Source organism: Taeniopygia guttata, chromosome 2 (genome assembly GCF_048771995.1).
Source record: "Taeniopygia guttata chromosome 2, bTaeGut7.mat, whole genome shotgun sequence".
NCBI classification, from domain to species: Eukaryota; Metazoa; Chordata; class Aves; order Passeriformes; family Estrildidae; genus Taeniopygia; species Taeniopygia guttata.
The window spans coordinates 76,875,187-76,892,429 of record NC_133026.1 but is presented as its reverse complement, the minus strand read 5'-3'; the positions used below and the strand labels follow the sequence as shown (position 1 = coordinate 76,892,429).

At 42.5% G+C, this 17,243-nt stretch overlaps 1 protein-coding gene across 1 annotated transcript in view; it reads left to right on the top strand.

Moving 5' to 3' along the window:
- Positions 1–16,669, top strand: part of LOC140682353 (uncharacterized) — a 42,337-nt gene extending 25,668 nt beyond the window's left edge. The window contains exons 4-5 of the mRNA XM_072924270.1: positions 5,858–5,953; positions 16,203–16,669. Of these exons, the coding sequence (XP_072780371.1) occupies positions 5,858–5,953; positions 16,203–16,247 (141 nt within the window). The 3' untranslated portion in view covers positions 16,248–16,669. The remainder of the gene's footprint in view (positions 1–5,857; positions 5,954–16,202) is intronic.
- The last annotated feature ends 574 nt before the right edge of the window (positions 16,670–17,243 follow it).

The window sequence follows — 17,243 nt, the reverse complement described above, 5'->3', positions numbered from 1 at the left end:
CGAATGCCGCGGAGGGGGGCGGAGCCCGGGCGGTCCCGGCGCGAAATCTCGGACACCGCGCGACTTCAGGGGCGCGCGCGCGCGGGAGAAAGGGGCGGAGGGCGGCTCGGGACACAGAGCCAATCAGCAGCCGCGCCAGGAGCCGCCACCATATAAGGGAAAAACCACCCCCCGCGGGGGGCGCGGCGAGCCGGGGGGGCGGGAGCGGCGCCTCCCCCGCGGGGAGGAGCGAGCTCGGGGCCGGACAAAACGGCGCGGGGCCCCGGAAGTACGCTGGCATTTCATTTCCGGCGCAGAGCCTGGCAACAGCTCTACCGACCCCTCCGAGCCGGCGGGAGCGCGCGGGCGGGGGGGGAGCGCGCGGACGAACCCAGCCCCCTCCCACCGCAAGCGGCGCGCGTGCCGCAGGGTCAGCAAGAAATGCCCCAATACGGGACCCCGGAGTAGCCCTAGCCATGAAAGTAGGAAGAAAGCCCCCGGAGATGTGGGAGACGTGCTGCCTCCGTGGCAGTCAGAACCCCCATGTAGTGAGACCATGAGAGCCACTGCTGCACACCACTGCTAACAACCGAACCTGACCCTCAAAACAAAACTAATGAGAAGCTATGAGTTCTGTTTGCAGGGCACGCTTGTGAACCATCCCAGTGACACACACACCCCTGCTCCAGAAAGAGATAACAGACCACCAAACTGCCAGACAACACCTGAAAATCCCACGGTGGTAAGATCCAAACATGCACAGTGTCTTTCTTCATGCAATTTTACTGTTACAAGCTTGTAGCCAAAGAAACAAGCTAGCCCAAGCCACTACCCTCATCAGCTATTTAAGTGAGTCGTGCAACAAGTAACAAAGTGCTCAAAAAAGTCACCATAATAAATACCCCATCCTTCGTGTTCCATATAGCCAGCCTGTTTAGAAGCTATTTTACTAACCCTAAATGAAACCAAATCAAACCTGACTAACCCATATTAATTTTGCTATAATATTAAACCCCCTTTTTCTACAAAATCATTGCTTTAAATACCCCCTTCAATTACTCCACAGCCAGTGTCCCCCACCAGTGCAAATGAAACACTCCCCACAGAAGACCAATAAATAAATAGTCCCATCCACATTTAAAATGTAAGTTTGCCAAAAACCCAGAGTGAATCCTTATATATTCCTTACCAAGTTTAATAACTCTATCAACTTCTGTGTTCAAGTTCTGATTGTTTCTAAGGTCCTACATCACTCAGACGAAAAAATATACCATCTTCTCAAAGAACCTAACAGACTCCACAAAAAGAAAATCATCACAGGTATAACTATCGCAATGCTGCTCGGCCTGGGAGCAGCTGGCACCGCCACGAGCGTCTCAGCCATCGCAACCCAGCAACACGGACTCTCCCAGCTGCAAATGACCATCGACGAAGACCTGCAAAAGATCAAAAAATCCATCTCCTATCTGAAAAAATCAATCTCTTCACTTTCAAAAGTAGTTTTACAAAATAAGCAAAGACTAGACCTTTTAAAGCCTTCAGCACCTGCCTTAAAAAATCTACCCTGATCTACTAAACCACCCTTTCCTTAACAAGTTACAAGTCTGTACCTCACTCCAATGCCTCTATCTACAACTACCTCATTTTGTATGTGATAAGGAGGGGGGAGATGTGGTAGATAAGGACAGGCGGAGCGGAAGATTACCGGGATGTCACGGAAAGACAGACCCCTTCCCCCCCTCTCTCTCCCCTGCTTATCTGCTAACCCCAGGAGTCAGAAAAGAATGTAGCCACACCTGTCCTGGTAAAATTCCACTACCCACTATCCTCCGAGACCCCAAACCCCCCTCTGACGTAGCAAAGACTCCTAAACCTATATAAACCCACGAAATAAGATAATAAACGCTTTTCAACCGTCTGCCATATTGGTGTCTGCGCCTGTTGATTAGCCCGAGTGGCTTGGACGAGACCAGGCCGCCGTGCTGCCATCTGAACCAGGTCCTTAGTTGTCTTTCATAAAGGCAACACTTGCCTCAACATAGGAACATAGCAGGATCTCAAGCAGGTTCTACCTAGATGTTTTACTTTCCTCCTTAGGCTTCTTAGTTTTCCTAGAGCTATACTCTGTTCCTGATTTACTGGATCCAGAGTTTAGGCAAAGTGCACTTTAAAGTCATTATGATGAATGGCAAAAAAAAAAAAAAAAAAAAAAAAAAAAAAAGGTAGGCTTCATATTGCCAATTAAGTCTAAATTGAAAAACATTATAATAGCCACTATTTAATATGGCTTGTACGAAGGAAGATAAAAATAATTATGACAACATCCTTGCAGCATGATCATGGAGAGAGTTATATGATTTTTTTCAGTTTTGAGGAAATTAGACTCAGTAGGAGAAGAAAAAAGCATCAGGCATAAGAACCAGCTGTAGCACTAAAACACAGACATTAATATTAAATCTTGATTTTAAAAATATCCTGAAGTATGTGGGGAGATGTTCCTCTGTCATTCAGGAAGTGAGAGTTCTACACATTCATTTGTATATCAGGAACTCCTCTGAAACTATCCACTTTGAACCTGAAATAGGCAGAGTGGATGGTTCACACGATGTTCTGAACATCAGTCTGTATCTTTCCTTTTACAATACTCAGTCCAAGATAGGATGCTACCTCCAGAGTCACAAATCCAACATGTATCTACCCATTTTAGCCCTGACACCATAGAACCTGTATTCTCACCAGGGTGTCAGAAATATTTGCAAGTACTTCTGGAAGATACAATTATTATTTTTATAACACATGAAAATGGAAAACATTGCAATCCACTCAGTAGAATGTAAAAGGAACATAGAGAAAACTTTCCTCAAAATACCAGATTCAGGTCAATCCAAGGTAACCCCAAGCACTGAAGAATGTCTTAAATGTGCTAGCAGCCAGGTTCTCTATACACCACAGGTGTAAAGATGAAGAGAGTAGAATCAGGTAGTTGTGTACATGCCACACTTACCAATCCAGTAGAAGTCTTCTCACACTCAATAAGGAAAAAGTTACAGGGAAAAAGAAATCACAAAAGAAAAAAAACAGAACAGGTTTCTGTACACTGGGATGCCCCCAAGCAGCACCAAATGTAGGGAACTTTCAAATTCATTTTCACACTTGAGTGCTCAGGTTTGTCACTGGTATTTTTAGTACTTGGACATCAAAAAGATGAAAGAATTTCCTGTCACTGAAATAATTCTAATGCATGGATGTTTGGGGTACTCCTAAGAAGCAGTGACATACAGGTACCCTGGAATAAACTGGTGAAATGCAGCACTCCAGGATCAGCCATCACTACTGCACAGCGATAAAGATTACAAACAAACTGCATCTTAGCTCCTGCTGGGCATTTTACAACATGCTCACTCATTCCATCTTTTCAGCCTGGCTAGAGACAGACATGGAGCAGTATCAAGACAATACAAACACAACAGTTGACTCTTGTTTTGTGGTTTTCTCCTTCTCCATATTTTAGCAGTATGTGGCTCTTTCTATTATTTCCTGATCTGAGTCCTGTGTGTGTGTGGAGATTTTGCTAATGGCTAATTGTACTCATGAAATTCTAGAAGGGAATGCATTTCAGCATATACTGTACACCCTGCATTTATTCTTAATCAGGAAGCTCAGCTTCTAAGGAAGTGTGCTGATACATCTCCTTTATTTTTATGTCTGGCACCTTAAAAAAAAAAAAAAAAGAAAAAAGAGAAAATATTGACAAAACCACAATCTTTACTAGACCGAGGATTTAACTCCTTCAGAACCTTGTGTTAAGGAAGGATGAATGAGTCTAAATAGGAGAGGCATCCTCATCCTTCATGCTGTTCTTGTGGAGAAATCTGGTAGCTCTCTGGAGATGGAATCTCAGAGCAATGTTATTCCTGATTTCAAATGCTGGCAGGAATTTCAAAATGCAGATATCACCAGCCCACTCAAAATGGAAAGCCTGTATTGAAAGATTTTGTAATGTGCCAGCTAGATTCCTGATCACCTGAATGTCAGTTGCCACGCTGAATTGATCCAAATCTCTACATCTCTTGGGGTACAGCGATGCACATGGGAGGGATGCTCATGAACTGAGGAAACCCATTTAACTGCCTTCTGAAGTCACTGAATCTTAAGACTTTCACTGCCATCATATACCAGTTTGGAGGCATCCGCTGAGAGGAGTGTTTCAATACCAGCTGATGTTGTTATGGATGATGACATTGTGTGTCATTGTTGCCTGGTAAATAACTTAAAAACAAGTGAAGAAATAGCCAAGCATATACAAAAATGTACCCTGCATCCAGAGTTAAAACAAACACTTAACTCATCCTGATCACAAAGAATGTTCCATCAGAGTAAATTTCTTAGGGTTACTCTATTGCTTAACAGGTAACCAGTTACCAAAGAGGGGCCAAGAGGTAAAAATGTGCATTAGAATAGAGGGTCACAAATATTAGGCTGAAAAACCTGAAGAGTCTTGTCTATGTCTCTCAGAGAGGAAAAGTCTCATTCCATAAAAGCATGTATAGTGGCAGTCAGAAGGGTTTTCAGGATTATATGCTAATTTTTTAAGACTTTCTTTAAAAAATTATGGAAAATGCTCTTTTCAAATTTTGTATACACTACATTTAAATTCCAAGCAAAATGGTATGGGAGCAGTAACTTTCTGCAGAATGATGGAGACAACTCAGAAAATAGCCTAGTTTGTTCTGTAGTTCAAACTGTAAATCAGACCTGGAATGTGCATGGGAATACACATGCAACTCTACATGTACACACGGCTGCATATAGTGCTGACCCAGAGACGTAAGCTGACTGAAAACCTTTAGGGACTGAAAAGGGGGAGCTGGAACATACAGTGTTCCAGTGGAGGCCACTCCCTCAGCTTAAAAAATGCAAGAAGCACATCAAGGCTCTGTCTGCCCCAGAAAGACCCCACAAAACTTACCCTGAGATCTTTCAACACATAGAAGAAAATAATGGGAGATATAGGAAGCAACAGCTACTTCCCTTCCACTCAATTATGGCAGAAGAATATCTGAGCTGTTCCCTTCTGACTACCCAACAGTGCCATTTCCCCTGGGTGATTTGTCATACTCCAGTAAAGCAGTCACATTGGCTATACAGAATGAGGCATTGTCACCAGCTTTTCTCAAGGCACAGATTTTGGGGTGGTAGGCGGGGGCGACATATAGACTGGACAAGTACTTACACACAGTACAAACTGTTCTCGTAGCTACTCCTTAAAGACAACCACAGCTCAAGATAATCTATGCTTTGTCTGATAATAGTATTTATGGGAATTGCTGTGTAAAGTTACACATGGTGTTTCTTGCCAAAGGATCAATTTAATGTTCTGCCCTGAAGGTGAATCAGTTGTCTGAATAGTTTCCTCTTTATGGATTTAGGCAATATGAGACTGCATTTTCAGATATTCCTGGCTGGGATCCAATCCACAATTCACAAATAGCATTGCTTCAGAGAAGGAAATTAAGGCTTTGGGGAGGAACGGGGGTACAGACCTTGATAGTCTGTGTCAGACAGACTGAATCACTCTTCTATTACCTGCATAGGAGGGATTGTATAAAACAATGATCAGTTTAAGAAATGGCTGTAAATCACTGAGCTCTGTTTCTAAGTAACCAAACTTACATTTCTGTGATGTTCATTGACCTTTTCAAGTTCTTGTTTAGAAATATGATTGTGTTTACTACTCATCAGATTAGCACTTGTCAAAGTGAATCTAGTTTGGGTATTGGAGCAGGATCCCTTCTTCTCCCCATCCCACCCTTTCCAAGTATTGTTTTCATTCCTTAGTATTTTGGATAAGTTAATGTATTTGTAATTTCTTCCTCAGGATCTGGAATGCTGGTTTTTACAATTGCTCTACCTGAGGTGGTGCCCAGCTTGTATGTCCCCACTGAAGCCAATTTACCATCTTCACTTTTCCCCTGTAAGTCTTTATTTAGGTGAGGTTGGGATTTCCAGTCTGATTTCCATCATTTGCACAGTGCCCACAGAGCTGAAACAAGAACAACAAAAATATCAGCAAGTTAATAAAAGGAGGAGATATGCTGTTATGTGCAAGATAGTGGCAGGGATGGGAGACAATTAAGAGCTGCTAGATCATAAACAAGTCCAACTAGGTGTGCTCAGAAAAAAGACATGATTTTATCAGATTTGTCTATTCTTTCAGATAGAAATAATTTCTGCAGATGATTCCACTAGAATTTGTTAGGAATTCTGCTAGAAACCTGTCTAATTTCTCATTGTTCTTCTGTCCAGTTTCTGTGTCAGCCTCTTTGTTGGTAGGATGGGAAGAATGGAAATGCCTGATTCTCAGTGTCCTGAGATCCAGAGTAAATTTTATATCCATGAATCTAGCTTTCCTTTCACAAAAGGAGAAGCAGCATTTAATGAAGGGATATTGATGATGCTCATCTCTGCACAGGGCCACTCAGATTCACTGTAAAATCAGATACAGAAAGTAATTCTCTCAGCTCAGTTCCCCACTGTGTCTCAGGTCTAGCTCTTCAAAATGAGGGGAGAAAAGCAGAATTGGATTCTTTTAACTTAGAAAGATGGGAATTCACAGCCAACCCACTTAAGAATTTTGTACTAGTAAGGGGGGAAAAAAAGAAAAAATCCAACATGCCAGCTGTTGTGATGTGGCATGTGGAAAAATGAAACCTTAAGACATGTTTGTGAGATGCAATTCAGCTATCTATAATATATACCACACACTGCCTGACATGGTGTCAAGGTTTTAAGGAGTCCTCTGAAAATTTAAGATGATGCTTTTCTGTTCTCCTAATTCTTTTCTCACCATGTTTCATAGCAGATCAGTTGCTCAACTTTATCCACAGTATTTTCTCCCTTGTTGATGTCGCTTAGCTAAAAAAAGCCACCTTGCAGATGAACACGTGCATATTTCATCTCTCAGTAACTGTTGTTTCCACCAGAGCAGTATATCCACCTTCTTTTGAAAACAGAACTGTTTCCACCTTCTGGAAACTGAACTGTAATTAGATTTCATATTGTGACACTTAATCTATGGCTTCTGGGAGGAAAAAACAGCTGTAGGGTGGAAAGGAGAGTACAATGATAAATAAAAATACTTATAAACACAAGGTCTACCTTCAGTCAGATGGGCATAAAGCAGAAAGGAAATGTTCTTTCAGAAAATAAATTACAGAATCCTCTCTTTCAATGTGGTTGTTACATGTATCTGCCATCAACTAGAATTAGCAGAATGGGAAGAGTTACATGAATTCTGTGTACTGATTGCACAGCACCCCAGAAGCCACTAGGGTAGAAAAGCTGGCAGAGGGTGGGAGTGGAGGGTGGGGAAATGTGGTAAAGGAGAAAGAGAACTAGAAAAGTTTTTATTGATTAAAAATGTTCCTATGTGTTGTTGGAGGCTCCATTTCTGGCCTGTTGTTACTGGATTTCATGAATGTAGATATGTACTTTCACATGTTGCTGAGTGTCCTGTCTGTCAGTCCAAAGGAACTTGTTCCCTCAGGGATGATGGGCAGTCTCAGGGAGACTGCAATAGGTCTATGCTAATCTCTTCAGTAAGTAACAAGCTCAGCTCAAGACATTTGAAACCCACCTCTGAAACTGCCAATAATTTAGTACTTCACTAACCTGGCCACATTGTCAGTGATAGTTGAATCCACTAAAGTATCTGATAATGTCTTCAGGGTGAACAAATGCTTTCAGGTTTGTTTCGGCTAGCAGCACTACTGCATGCAAAAATGCTTTCTGGGCTATTTTCCTATTCCCAGCCATCTGTTACAGTGGCATTCAGGCAGCTTAGAAATAAATTCTTGGGTTTGTTTCATTGATGCATATATGCCAATGTAATAAATAATACTAATAGTTTGAACACAGGCAGGGTGTCAAAATCCTTCAAGGGCCACTTCTGTTGAAAGTCTCAAGGAAAAGACTGCCAACCACCTGCCTTATTTCTCTGTAAGGCACTTTGGTACCATGGTGATGAATGCACAGAGAGGATTAAACATTACTTTGTTATCAGATGAGAAATAAGAACTCTTTAAAGAAGGGAAAATGAAAGTTCCATACTATTAAAACACTTATAAAGTGCAAGAACATATTTTCATTTCACAGTCTGACTATGAAGCCCATTTACTCTTATTCTTTGTTTTATTTGCCAGATTAACATATCTAAAATCTATAGTTGCAGTAAAAAACCCACAAAACTCCTGCCAACACTCCTCTGCATGAGCAGGATATCAAGGACAATGATCACAGGAAAAGCATTTAATAAAGTATCAGTCAAAGAGTACTTTGTATGTACTGTGTTAGTAAAATGAAACCTCCTCTGAAGCAGGCCCCAGGTGCTGTTGAGCTGTGCAGGTTAGGAACACATAACAGTGGAAACACCATGGTGTTTCCATCCAAACCAGAAAGCCTGCACAGGGCCCTTTATTTGAAGAGAGTCAGCTCTCATCACCTGGACATGAAAGACAATGGGTTATCTGTGCTGGTTGTTAATTGTAGGACAGATAAAGATGCTCGCTCTTCACTCTCCTGCACACCTCTGGTCTGGTCAGGATTTTTAGAAATTTTTCCAAGAAGACCAGTGTCCTAGTGGAAGGAAAGTGCTATTGTCACTGACAAGATTTGGCTTTCAGCTCGTATTAGTGTCTTCTTGCACCAAATACAATCCATTGGTAAAGGGGACCTTCAAGAACAAGAAGAAGGTGGTGATATTGGGTTTCTGACTGAAAACAAGCAGCTGGGTTTGTGGTGGCTGCATGAGAGGGCAGCATGCACACTTGCTTGCTGGGCATTAAGGCAGTGAGGTTTGATGCCTAGGGAAGGTACTTAAGGGTACCAGAATGAAACCCCAGGTGTGCAGGAATGCTGTCTCTAAATGGTAGGGAAGGGTAGGATGGTAAGCTTAAGATAAGGTCTGCTGCTAAGAACGAGAACGTAGTCCAAGACCTCTATCCTGACTTTTTCAGAATACTTCCAGTTTCTTGTGAGAAACCATGGGGGCAAGTAGATGTCCTGAATGCCAGTAGGTGGATGAGTCTTGGGGTAGAAAGGAGGGACTTATGCCTGTTAAGATTAGGAGACAGGAATAATCTGTAAAGAATGGATGCAATGTATATTAACAGAAGCCTATGTTTAAAAATGGTAATGCTCAAATAAGAACAAGAATGGCCATAAATTAATTTGGGTCAATTGTAAACAGGAAATTAAGAGGGCGAAATAAGAACTAGAGGGGAGCATTTTGAATGGATGCTTATGCTGACAGCAAAGATGTATACTCAAAGGCGGGAAGCAGTAGGAATTTTGAGATGGTTGGATGACCAAGGTGTAGAAAGCACATTCAAGAACAAAAAAGTCATGGCAGAGAAGCTCAGTTAGAGCTTTTATTTTCTTTTTGCCCATGAAGCTGATGAGGAGACATCTGCTCCCAACCCAGTGGAAATGTGGCTGTGCAACATATCCCATATCTTGGCCAGCAATGCTGCAACACCACAGCAGCATATACACAGCGCTGCCTGCCAGGGCTGGTTCCACCCCAAAGTACAGCTCAGAGGAGGTTCAGGGAACCAGACTTCTGACCCTCCTTCCCACCCCTGGTAAGGACTCTGCTTTATAAAATAAATTCTTAGAGTACAGGATGAACACAACCAGCTGGGAAAGAACCAGCAAAACATCCATAATTAATAAGTGTCCATAAAATAAGCTTTCCAAGGAAAACCTCTGGTCCAGCCTTCTGGACTTATGTGGGGGTGTCAATAAGTACATGAATACAGAAGAACCAGTCAGCCTCATTCACCTGGGTTTTCAAAAATTGTTTCATAATGCTCCATGTGGTTGGTATTTAGGGGTGTCCTGAAGAAAAACTCCTTCTTTGCATTTAAAGGCTAGAAGGTAGATGGTTGCCTTAATGGTGACTTCTTAGGATGTGGACTACTGAAGGGCTCACCTAAGAACCAGTCCTGAGATCAGTAGTTGTCAATGTCTCCATCAATTCCCTGGAAAAGGAACACTGAAATCTCCACAATGGAGATTGGAATGGTGGAGGCAGTTGGAATCTTTCCAGCAGCAAAATGCCCACCTGATGTCAAGGAACTTGTAAAAACATGTGTCCGTGTGGTGGAAGTAGGGATAGATGAGCTCCAGGATCAGAAAATATATGTTATGTATTTTGGATGGAAAAAATTTAAACCTACATGTGCGTGATCCTGAAATTAGAACCTGCAGTTATAAATCAAGAGGGGTTTTGGAGTTACCACTGACTGGTCACTGAAATTGTTTTTCACTGACTGCTGCACATTTAACCAACAAAATGTGGGGAATCATCATGAAAGAACAAGACTTTTGGCCCTAAAAAGACTTTGCACAACCACAGTGATCTTAAGTACTGTCTACAGTTTTGTTCATTGTGCCTAAAAAAGGGAGTAAAGCTGGAGAAGGTTTAGTAAAAAGTCAAGTGAATAAGCACCTGCCTTTGTAAGAAGACAATTACAGAGCCTGGATCTTCAGTTTGGAGATATGGAGGTTATTCCCAGGCAACCTCTGGAACTCAGGCAGCTTTTGGAGGCACACTGGATCAGTAGGTTCAAGGACAAACTCATTGACCATGGAGAGATGCTAAAGGAAATAAGCAGGAATGCATCTTCAGTGCTGCTATTAAAAGAAGTATGACTGCTGAGGATAGGTGAGGAAGGATAATTGAAAGAGGGCAGGTTCACAGACTCCTGATAGTGTCTCCTTTTGCCTTTGCTGGCTCTATGGGCCATTTGTTCAAGTGGATTTTCCACAGCATTGTGGCTGTTACTGGAAACAGGATATTAGACTAAGTGTCTTTTCATAAGATCCAGTGCAGATATTCTCATGTTCCTAGAGAGGTGGAAAATCAAGAAAAGACATGTAAAAGACCTTGTCCAGGTAAGATAGAGCTGAACAAATCTAATGGCTTCTTTCTGAGGACTCCCAGACAGAAATGCTGTGATTTACTGCTCTGAGGAGATGAGGAGCTGAAGAAAAACTCAGCAGAGGAGAATGTGCACTGTTTGTTTACAAGACACTAATTCTACAGCCAACCTCACTGAGTAAAGCTAGGTTGGAGGGTAGAGTCAAAAAACCCAGCAGTGGATGAAAACTATTGCCCCAGCTTTATGAAGGAGCCTGCAGAGTCAAACTCAACTCAACCATAGTCAGACAACAGAGGCTGTAACACCTGCATCCTCTGCCTGAGGATTATTATTCAGCTGCTTCTAATACAAACTTTGGACACTGAGGTAAGATTCTGAGGAAGGGAAAGAAGAACCAGACTCACAGGTCTGGTCTGCATTACAGAGTGTGAACTAAATTACTTCTTCACCTTAATAAGCAGAAGTCTAAAACAAGACACAGCAGGAAGCAACACAGGTGCCGTACTCTAGCACAAACAGTTGGCCTTAGAAAACCAGACTTAGAAACCTCAAAAAAATTGTCCTTGGAAATGCAACTTGCTTATAGTATACAGCCTAAACTACTGGGCTGGGAGAAGGGACATCTCTGCTAAGCAGCTACAGGGGAATTCACTTTCTTGAAAACAGAACAAGAAAAGTATATGAAGTACACTTAAGAAGCTGTAGTCAAAGACAACTGGAGTCTAGTGATGCTCAAGTCTTGTGGGACACTAGGGAAAGAAGGCTGGTGAGAATCTGGCAATGCTGATTTGGGAGTAAGCTAAGGAAAAATGAGTCAAAGTGATATACAAAGATTACATGTTGTTTATACAAACAGCTGCTCAGCTTTTTTGTGGTACCCACGGAGCAGTGCTGCTAGAGTTTAGAGCCTTGCAGCTTTTAAAAGGTTTTCCATTAATTCTGTTCTCTCCTTCAATGTCTTGTGGAATCTATCCTTACCTTACAGATTATGCCATTTCCAGTTATAAACTTTAGGATTGAGGAGGAAAGCTGGCAAAACTGATGCAGTCAGTTGTTAGAGCTTTGGGAGGGCATGGGGATAGGGAGAGAAGAGAGTAGGGTTTGTTCCTTAGCTGCTCCTTAAAGCTGAAGATGCATGAACTGTTTCAGCTCCAGGAAAACATCAGCATCTTCACAGAATAAAATATCAGGTTGGAAGGGATTTCAAGGACCATCTGGTCCAAACTTTCTTGTCAAAAGCACAGTCTACACAAGATAGCCCAGCATTTTGTCAAGCTGGATCTTAAAAGTGTCCAATGCTGAGAAATCCACTACTTTCCTGGGGGGGATGATTTCCAATGGTTGATTTTTCTCATAATGAAAAATATTCGTGTCCAATTGGAATTTCTCCAGGAGTGACTTGTACACATTATTTCTTGGGTTTTCCATATAACTACTTGTAAAAAAGGGAGTCTCTATCTTCTCTGTAGTCACCCTGTAAATACTGGAACATGGTGATAAAGTCTCCCTTGAGCCTTCTTTCCTCAAGGCTGAACAAACCCAACTCAGCCTTTCCTCACATGGCACACAAGGCCTTTCTCTGGACCCTCTCCATCCTGTCCACAGCTTATTGCATAGTCAGGACCAAAACTAAACACAGTATTCCAAGTGTCGCCTGACAAGCACTGAGTAGAGTAGGACAATGACTTCTTTATCTCTGCTGGTGGTGTCATTGTTGATGCAACCCACCATCCTGTGGGTTTGCTTTGCTTCAGCAGCACACTGCTCACTTATGTTGTACTTGTTCACCAGGACCCCCAGGTCCATTTGCACTGAGCTGCTCGCTACCAGGTAGATCCCAGTACAAGTGCTGCGCTCCTGGATTATGTTATCCCGGGTGCAAGATCTTATTCTTATCCTTGTTGACCATCATAAGGTTCTTATCAGGTCACTCTTCCAGCCTATCCAGGTCTTCTTGCAGTGTGGCTCTCTGGAAGTGTCCAGTTCTCCTCTCAGCTTGATTTCATTGTCAGACTTCATCAGAATACACTTGATCCCATCTTCCAGATCACTTTTGAAGATCTTAAACACTGTTGGGCCCACTGTTGGTGGGAAAGAGAAGCTCTTTCCCACCCCCCTCTGTGTGCAGCCCATCAGAGGGTTCCCCACCCACCACACAGCCCACCAAAGGAGGTGCCTGTGGGAAACTGTACTGAAAACCTTGGAAAAATCCAGGTAGACAACATCCACCACTTACCCACATCAACAGAGGAAGTTACTTGCGTAACCTGCAAGTCCAGTTCTGCAGTTATGTGTGCAGAGAGATCAGACCATTAAGACAAAAGTATGGAGTTCTTCCCACTATAAAGAAAAACAATCAAAACCTGAATTTTTGGGTTCAAGCTGCAATACCAAAGCACTTTCAAGTAAATTGTAATAAGAAAATTATTATCTTCGGGGCAGCAGGGAGTGAAGGACAGTTAATAAAAACTCTTGTTTCTCTGCAGAGAAGCTTAAAAATACAATTCATATGCACCATAGAAGTCCCTACTGGAGGAAGCATCTGAGGGTTGGGTTTGCCACTTTTTGCTGTAGGGGAGAGTTTGTTATTCCATACAGCAGGGACTGAGATAAGATTCAAAATTCCTAAGAAAACCTGCTTCTGTGGCACTGGAGCATCTTCTGTTCTTCATGGCTCTTTTTTTCAGTGTCCTGTAAAAGGAAGAAGTTAATTCAACTATGCATAAAAATATTTTAAAGGGTCCTTGCTAATTTCTCCCAATTTACAAAATATGATCTGGGGGATGGAGAATGTGCTACAGAGCTGCTATTGCCAGTACACACCTTGAGCCCAGCACCATCAAGACAGGGAACTGCACCAAATGCAGTGCACCTTTGGTCTGTGCAATATCAATGTTTATTACTCTCTACAGTGATGTGAGGAAGATGAAAGCAATTTTTTGTAGTGTCTCTTTTGAAAGGATTGAATCTCTTCCAGTACTGCAGTGTTTTTCAAAACATACAAAGTTCAATAGTACATTAAGAGAAGAGCATTCAGTTCTTCCTATTAAAAAGGAAAACAATCAGAACCTAAAGTTTGGACTCATCATTTAAGAGGCACTACCAATGCATTTTAAAGTAGACTATGCCAAGAAAAATAATATTCTTCTCCCTTGCTGTGGGACACCTCCAATTGCATGGTGGACTTGTAAAAAACAGACTTTCCACATAAATGCACATCACATGTAATTCACTACGTGAGGCTGATTCTTCTGGTTAATTTAGCCCCATTAATTAATGATCATCTCGCTTGCCACTCCTCATTATCTGTTATTCTCCCAGGGATATTTACCTGCCAAAGCAGCCATCAGTAAGCAAAATACTGCTGAAATGCCGCAAAATATCTTGGACTTTTGTTCTTGACTTCAACCTAGACCACAGAGGAGGAAACTTTCCAGTGGAGCTGAAGGGACTTCCTATAGATACTAAGGGCAGCAAAGTCCTATGCTAAATGGAGTAATTTCTCCAGTACTTCCTGGTTTCCACTCTCCAGAAAGAGCCCCCATACTGTCCTACATCTCTAGGAAAGAAGGAAAAGTTTAGGTAGTAGTCAAAGTTCTACAACTGAGTATGGAGCCTTCTTATCTGCTGAGGTAATGGAAGGTACTGTCAACAATAGCAAGTGCTGTACAAATGAAATGGCACTGGCAAAAGGGAACATCTGAGCACTCAGTCCACAGTATTCTGCCTATTTTGATCAGGTATTTAGCACAATTCCCACTCACAAATAATACATGCTTATCAGCTGGATCAGCATCACTATTGATTTTCTGCATACTGCTCCTCCATTCAGACATTAACTTCTTTAAGGTTGTTTAACCAAGCTAACAATATGCAAAAAAGATTTTGATTAACAGGGCTATCTTCTCAACACAGCCCATTTAAAGGTTCGTGTTAACTTAAAGAAGGTGGCTCCAAGTGAAATAAAAAGTCCAAGTCATGAATACTGTAAATAGAACTCTCTACACTGAAGAGTTGGGCTCCTGCCATTAGGAGCCAAATAAAATGCAGGTATAGGTAAATTAACATATGCTGTTCTACTGAGCTATCTACATCTCACACAGTGATGCTATGGAGCCTCATTTAATCAAAGAAGATGACTATAAAAGGAGATAAAAAAGTGAAAAGGGAAGCTGTGAGCTGGCATTAAATTTAGAAGCCGTTGGTTTTAAGCTGGGAGGCTGGAAAGGTGCACTGGACAGAGGCTGCCATTTCCTTTAAGATTACACAGAATGTATGACTATTGAATTTGAACCACAAAGTCCAGTTTGTTATTTCTTTGACCCTGCACGCCAGTCTGCTTGGAATGCAAAGGCTAACCCTTGTTTTCTCTTGGCTGGAAATCCTGGAGGCTTGCCATGGAGCTGGAGCTGAAATGTGGCTGTGGATGGGCCATAGGAGCAGAAGAGGAGTGGGGCAGATGGAGACACGATACGTGAAAGCAGGAGAGTGTGGGGGCAGTAGTGGGGAGAGAGCTTCATGGCTGTGGAAAGTTCCACAGAGGAGGTGCCAGAGGGAACACATGAGCCACCTAAGCATGTTCCTCCAGGTCCTGGCAGGAAGACTCCACGCTTCTCACCCATATGGTACCTGAGCTAACATTAGAAGCATTCAGCTTGAGTGAAGTACCAGCTCAGGGAAAGGCAACAAGGCTGCTCCTGACAAATGTGAGACTCTTCATACACATGCCCCCACATGCCATCTGCCCAGTTCATCACTCAAGCAAGCGAAAGCTGGAAGAAGTTCCAGGCTGAATAGCCTAGTAAAAGCAGAAGGAACAGAGGGCAGACTGTGTCTTCAGGGGTCCTGCCAGCATTGTTTGCCATGGTGTCTGTATTTTCTGAAACACTCATAGTGACGCTATTCATCAAAGACTGGTTTTCTGTCATGGTGGAAAATAGTTTGGTCTGTAAGTGGAGCTACAACAGGCAGTGCTAGTGGCTGTGTCTCTCTGCTAGGCAGAAATGCAATTGCCTTGGATAAATAAAGGTGAAGTGGTCTTTAGTGCAGTGCACAGACTTGTTATTTTCTAGCTGTGAGTGTTTCTTTGCATCTTTTGCTGCAGTCTCTTTTTTCTTTTTTTTTTTTTTAACCTGCTTAGGCCAGGGGTCTGAGGGAAAAATTTCCCTTCTCAATATATTTGCTTATGACTGTCTTAGGTTGAAAATGGGAGTGTGTATTCTATTCCTATCTGATGGGGCAGTTATCTTTTGTTAATTGGGCAGTTTATCTCTTCCACAGCCCATCCTCCTTCTGGGGAGATACCTTCTGTTAATGGGCCACTGAGTCCCACTGCATGACTGGTAAAATGACATCACCCCATTGTAAGATACTCCACTCAGAGGGAGGAGACAAGCATTCCTAACTGGATATAATCAGAGATTTAGAAGACCACAGCAGCCTTTTCCACTCGATTCCCAGAGGAGCAGTCTTTTCTCACTGGATTCTGAGGAAAACCAGGCCCATCTACACCACCACTGGATCTTCAGAAGAAGACTACATCCTTCTACAGGATTACTGCTTCAACAGAAACACATCTGTCACTCCAGGAGGACTGCAGCCACCATTTCAATTGGACTGCTACCAATACCCTGACCAACAGGGTGTCAGGTCATATTCTGGCTCTGTCAGTGTTGTTTTGTATTACTGCATTGGTTTTGTTGGGTTTTTTTTTCTTCCCTAATAAAGAACTGTTATTCCTGCTCTAATATGTTTGCCTGAAAGCCCCCTTAATTATATACTTATTACATTTTGGAGGGAGGGTTTTACATTTTCCATTTCAGGGGAGGCTGCTGCCTTCTCTAGCAGACACCTGTCTTTTCAAACCAAGACAATGACTCAGTGCTGTCTCCAAGCACAGGTTCAGGGAAGTCAGTTCTGTTCTTTTCTCCTTTCAGTACTGTCCTAGGGTGACGTTATGGTGCTTGTATCCCCAGTTCTGTGTTCTGTTTATGCTTGATGGTATGTTCAGTGCCTTCAGGACTGGCTCGGAAAAAGTGAAGGTTTGTTTTGTCTTGTTAGCAGCTGGCTCACCTCCCTCCACGGTCTGTGTCTAGGAAAGGCTAGGGCTTGCTTGCTTTCACTTTGCTCTTGCTCCTTCTTTTTGCTTTTGCCCTTGCTTTTGCTTATTAGTTAGTTTAGGTAGGCAGTCCAATTTTTTCTCTGGACTGTTTTTCTTTCCCTTTCCTGAATACCATTCCAACCTGCTCTGGACTGGGACCTGGGAAACACTGAGAGACACCGACAGCCTGCATTTTGTGATCTGCAGCAGCCATCCCCAGT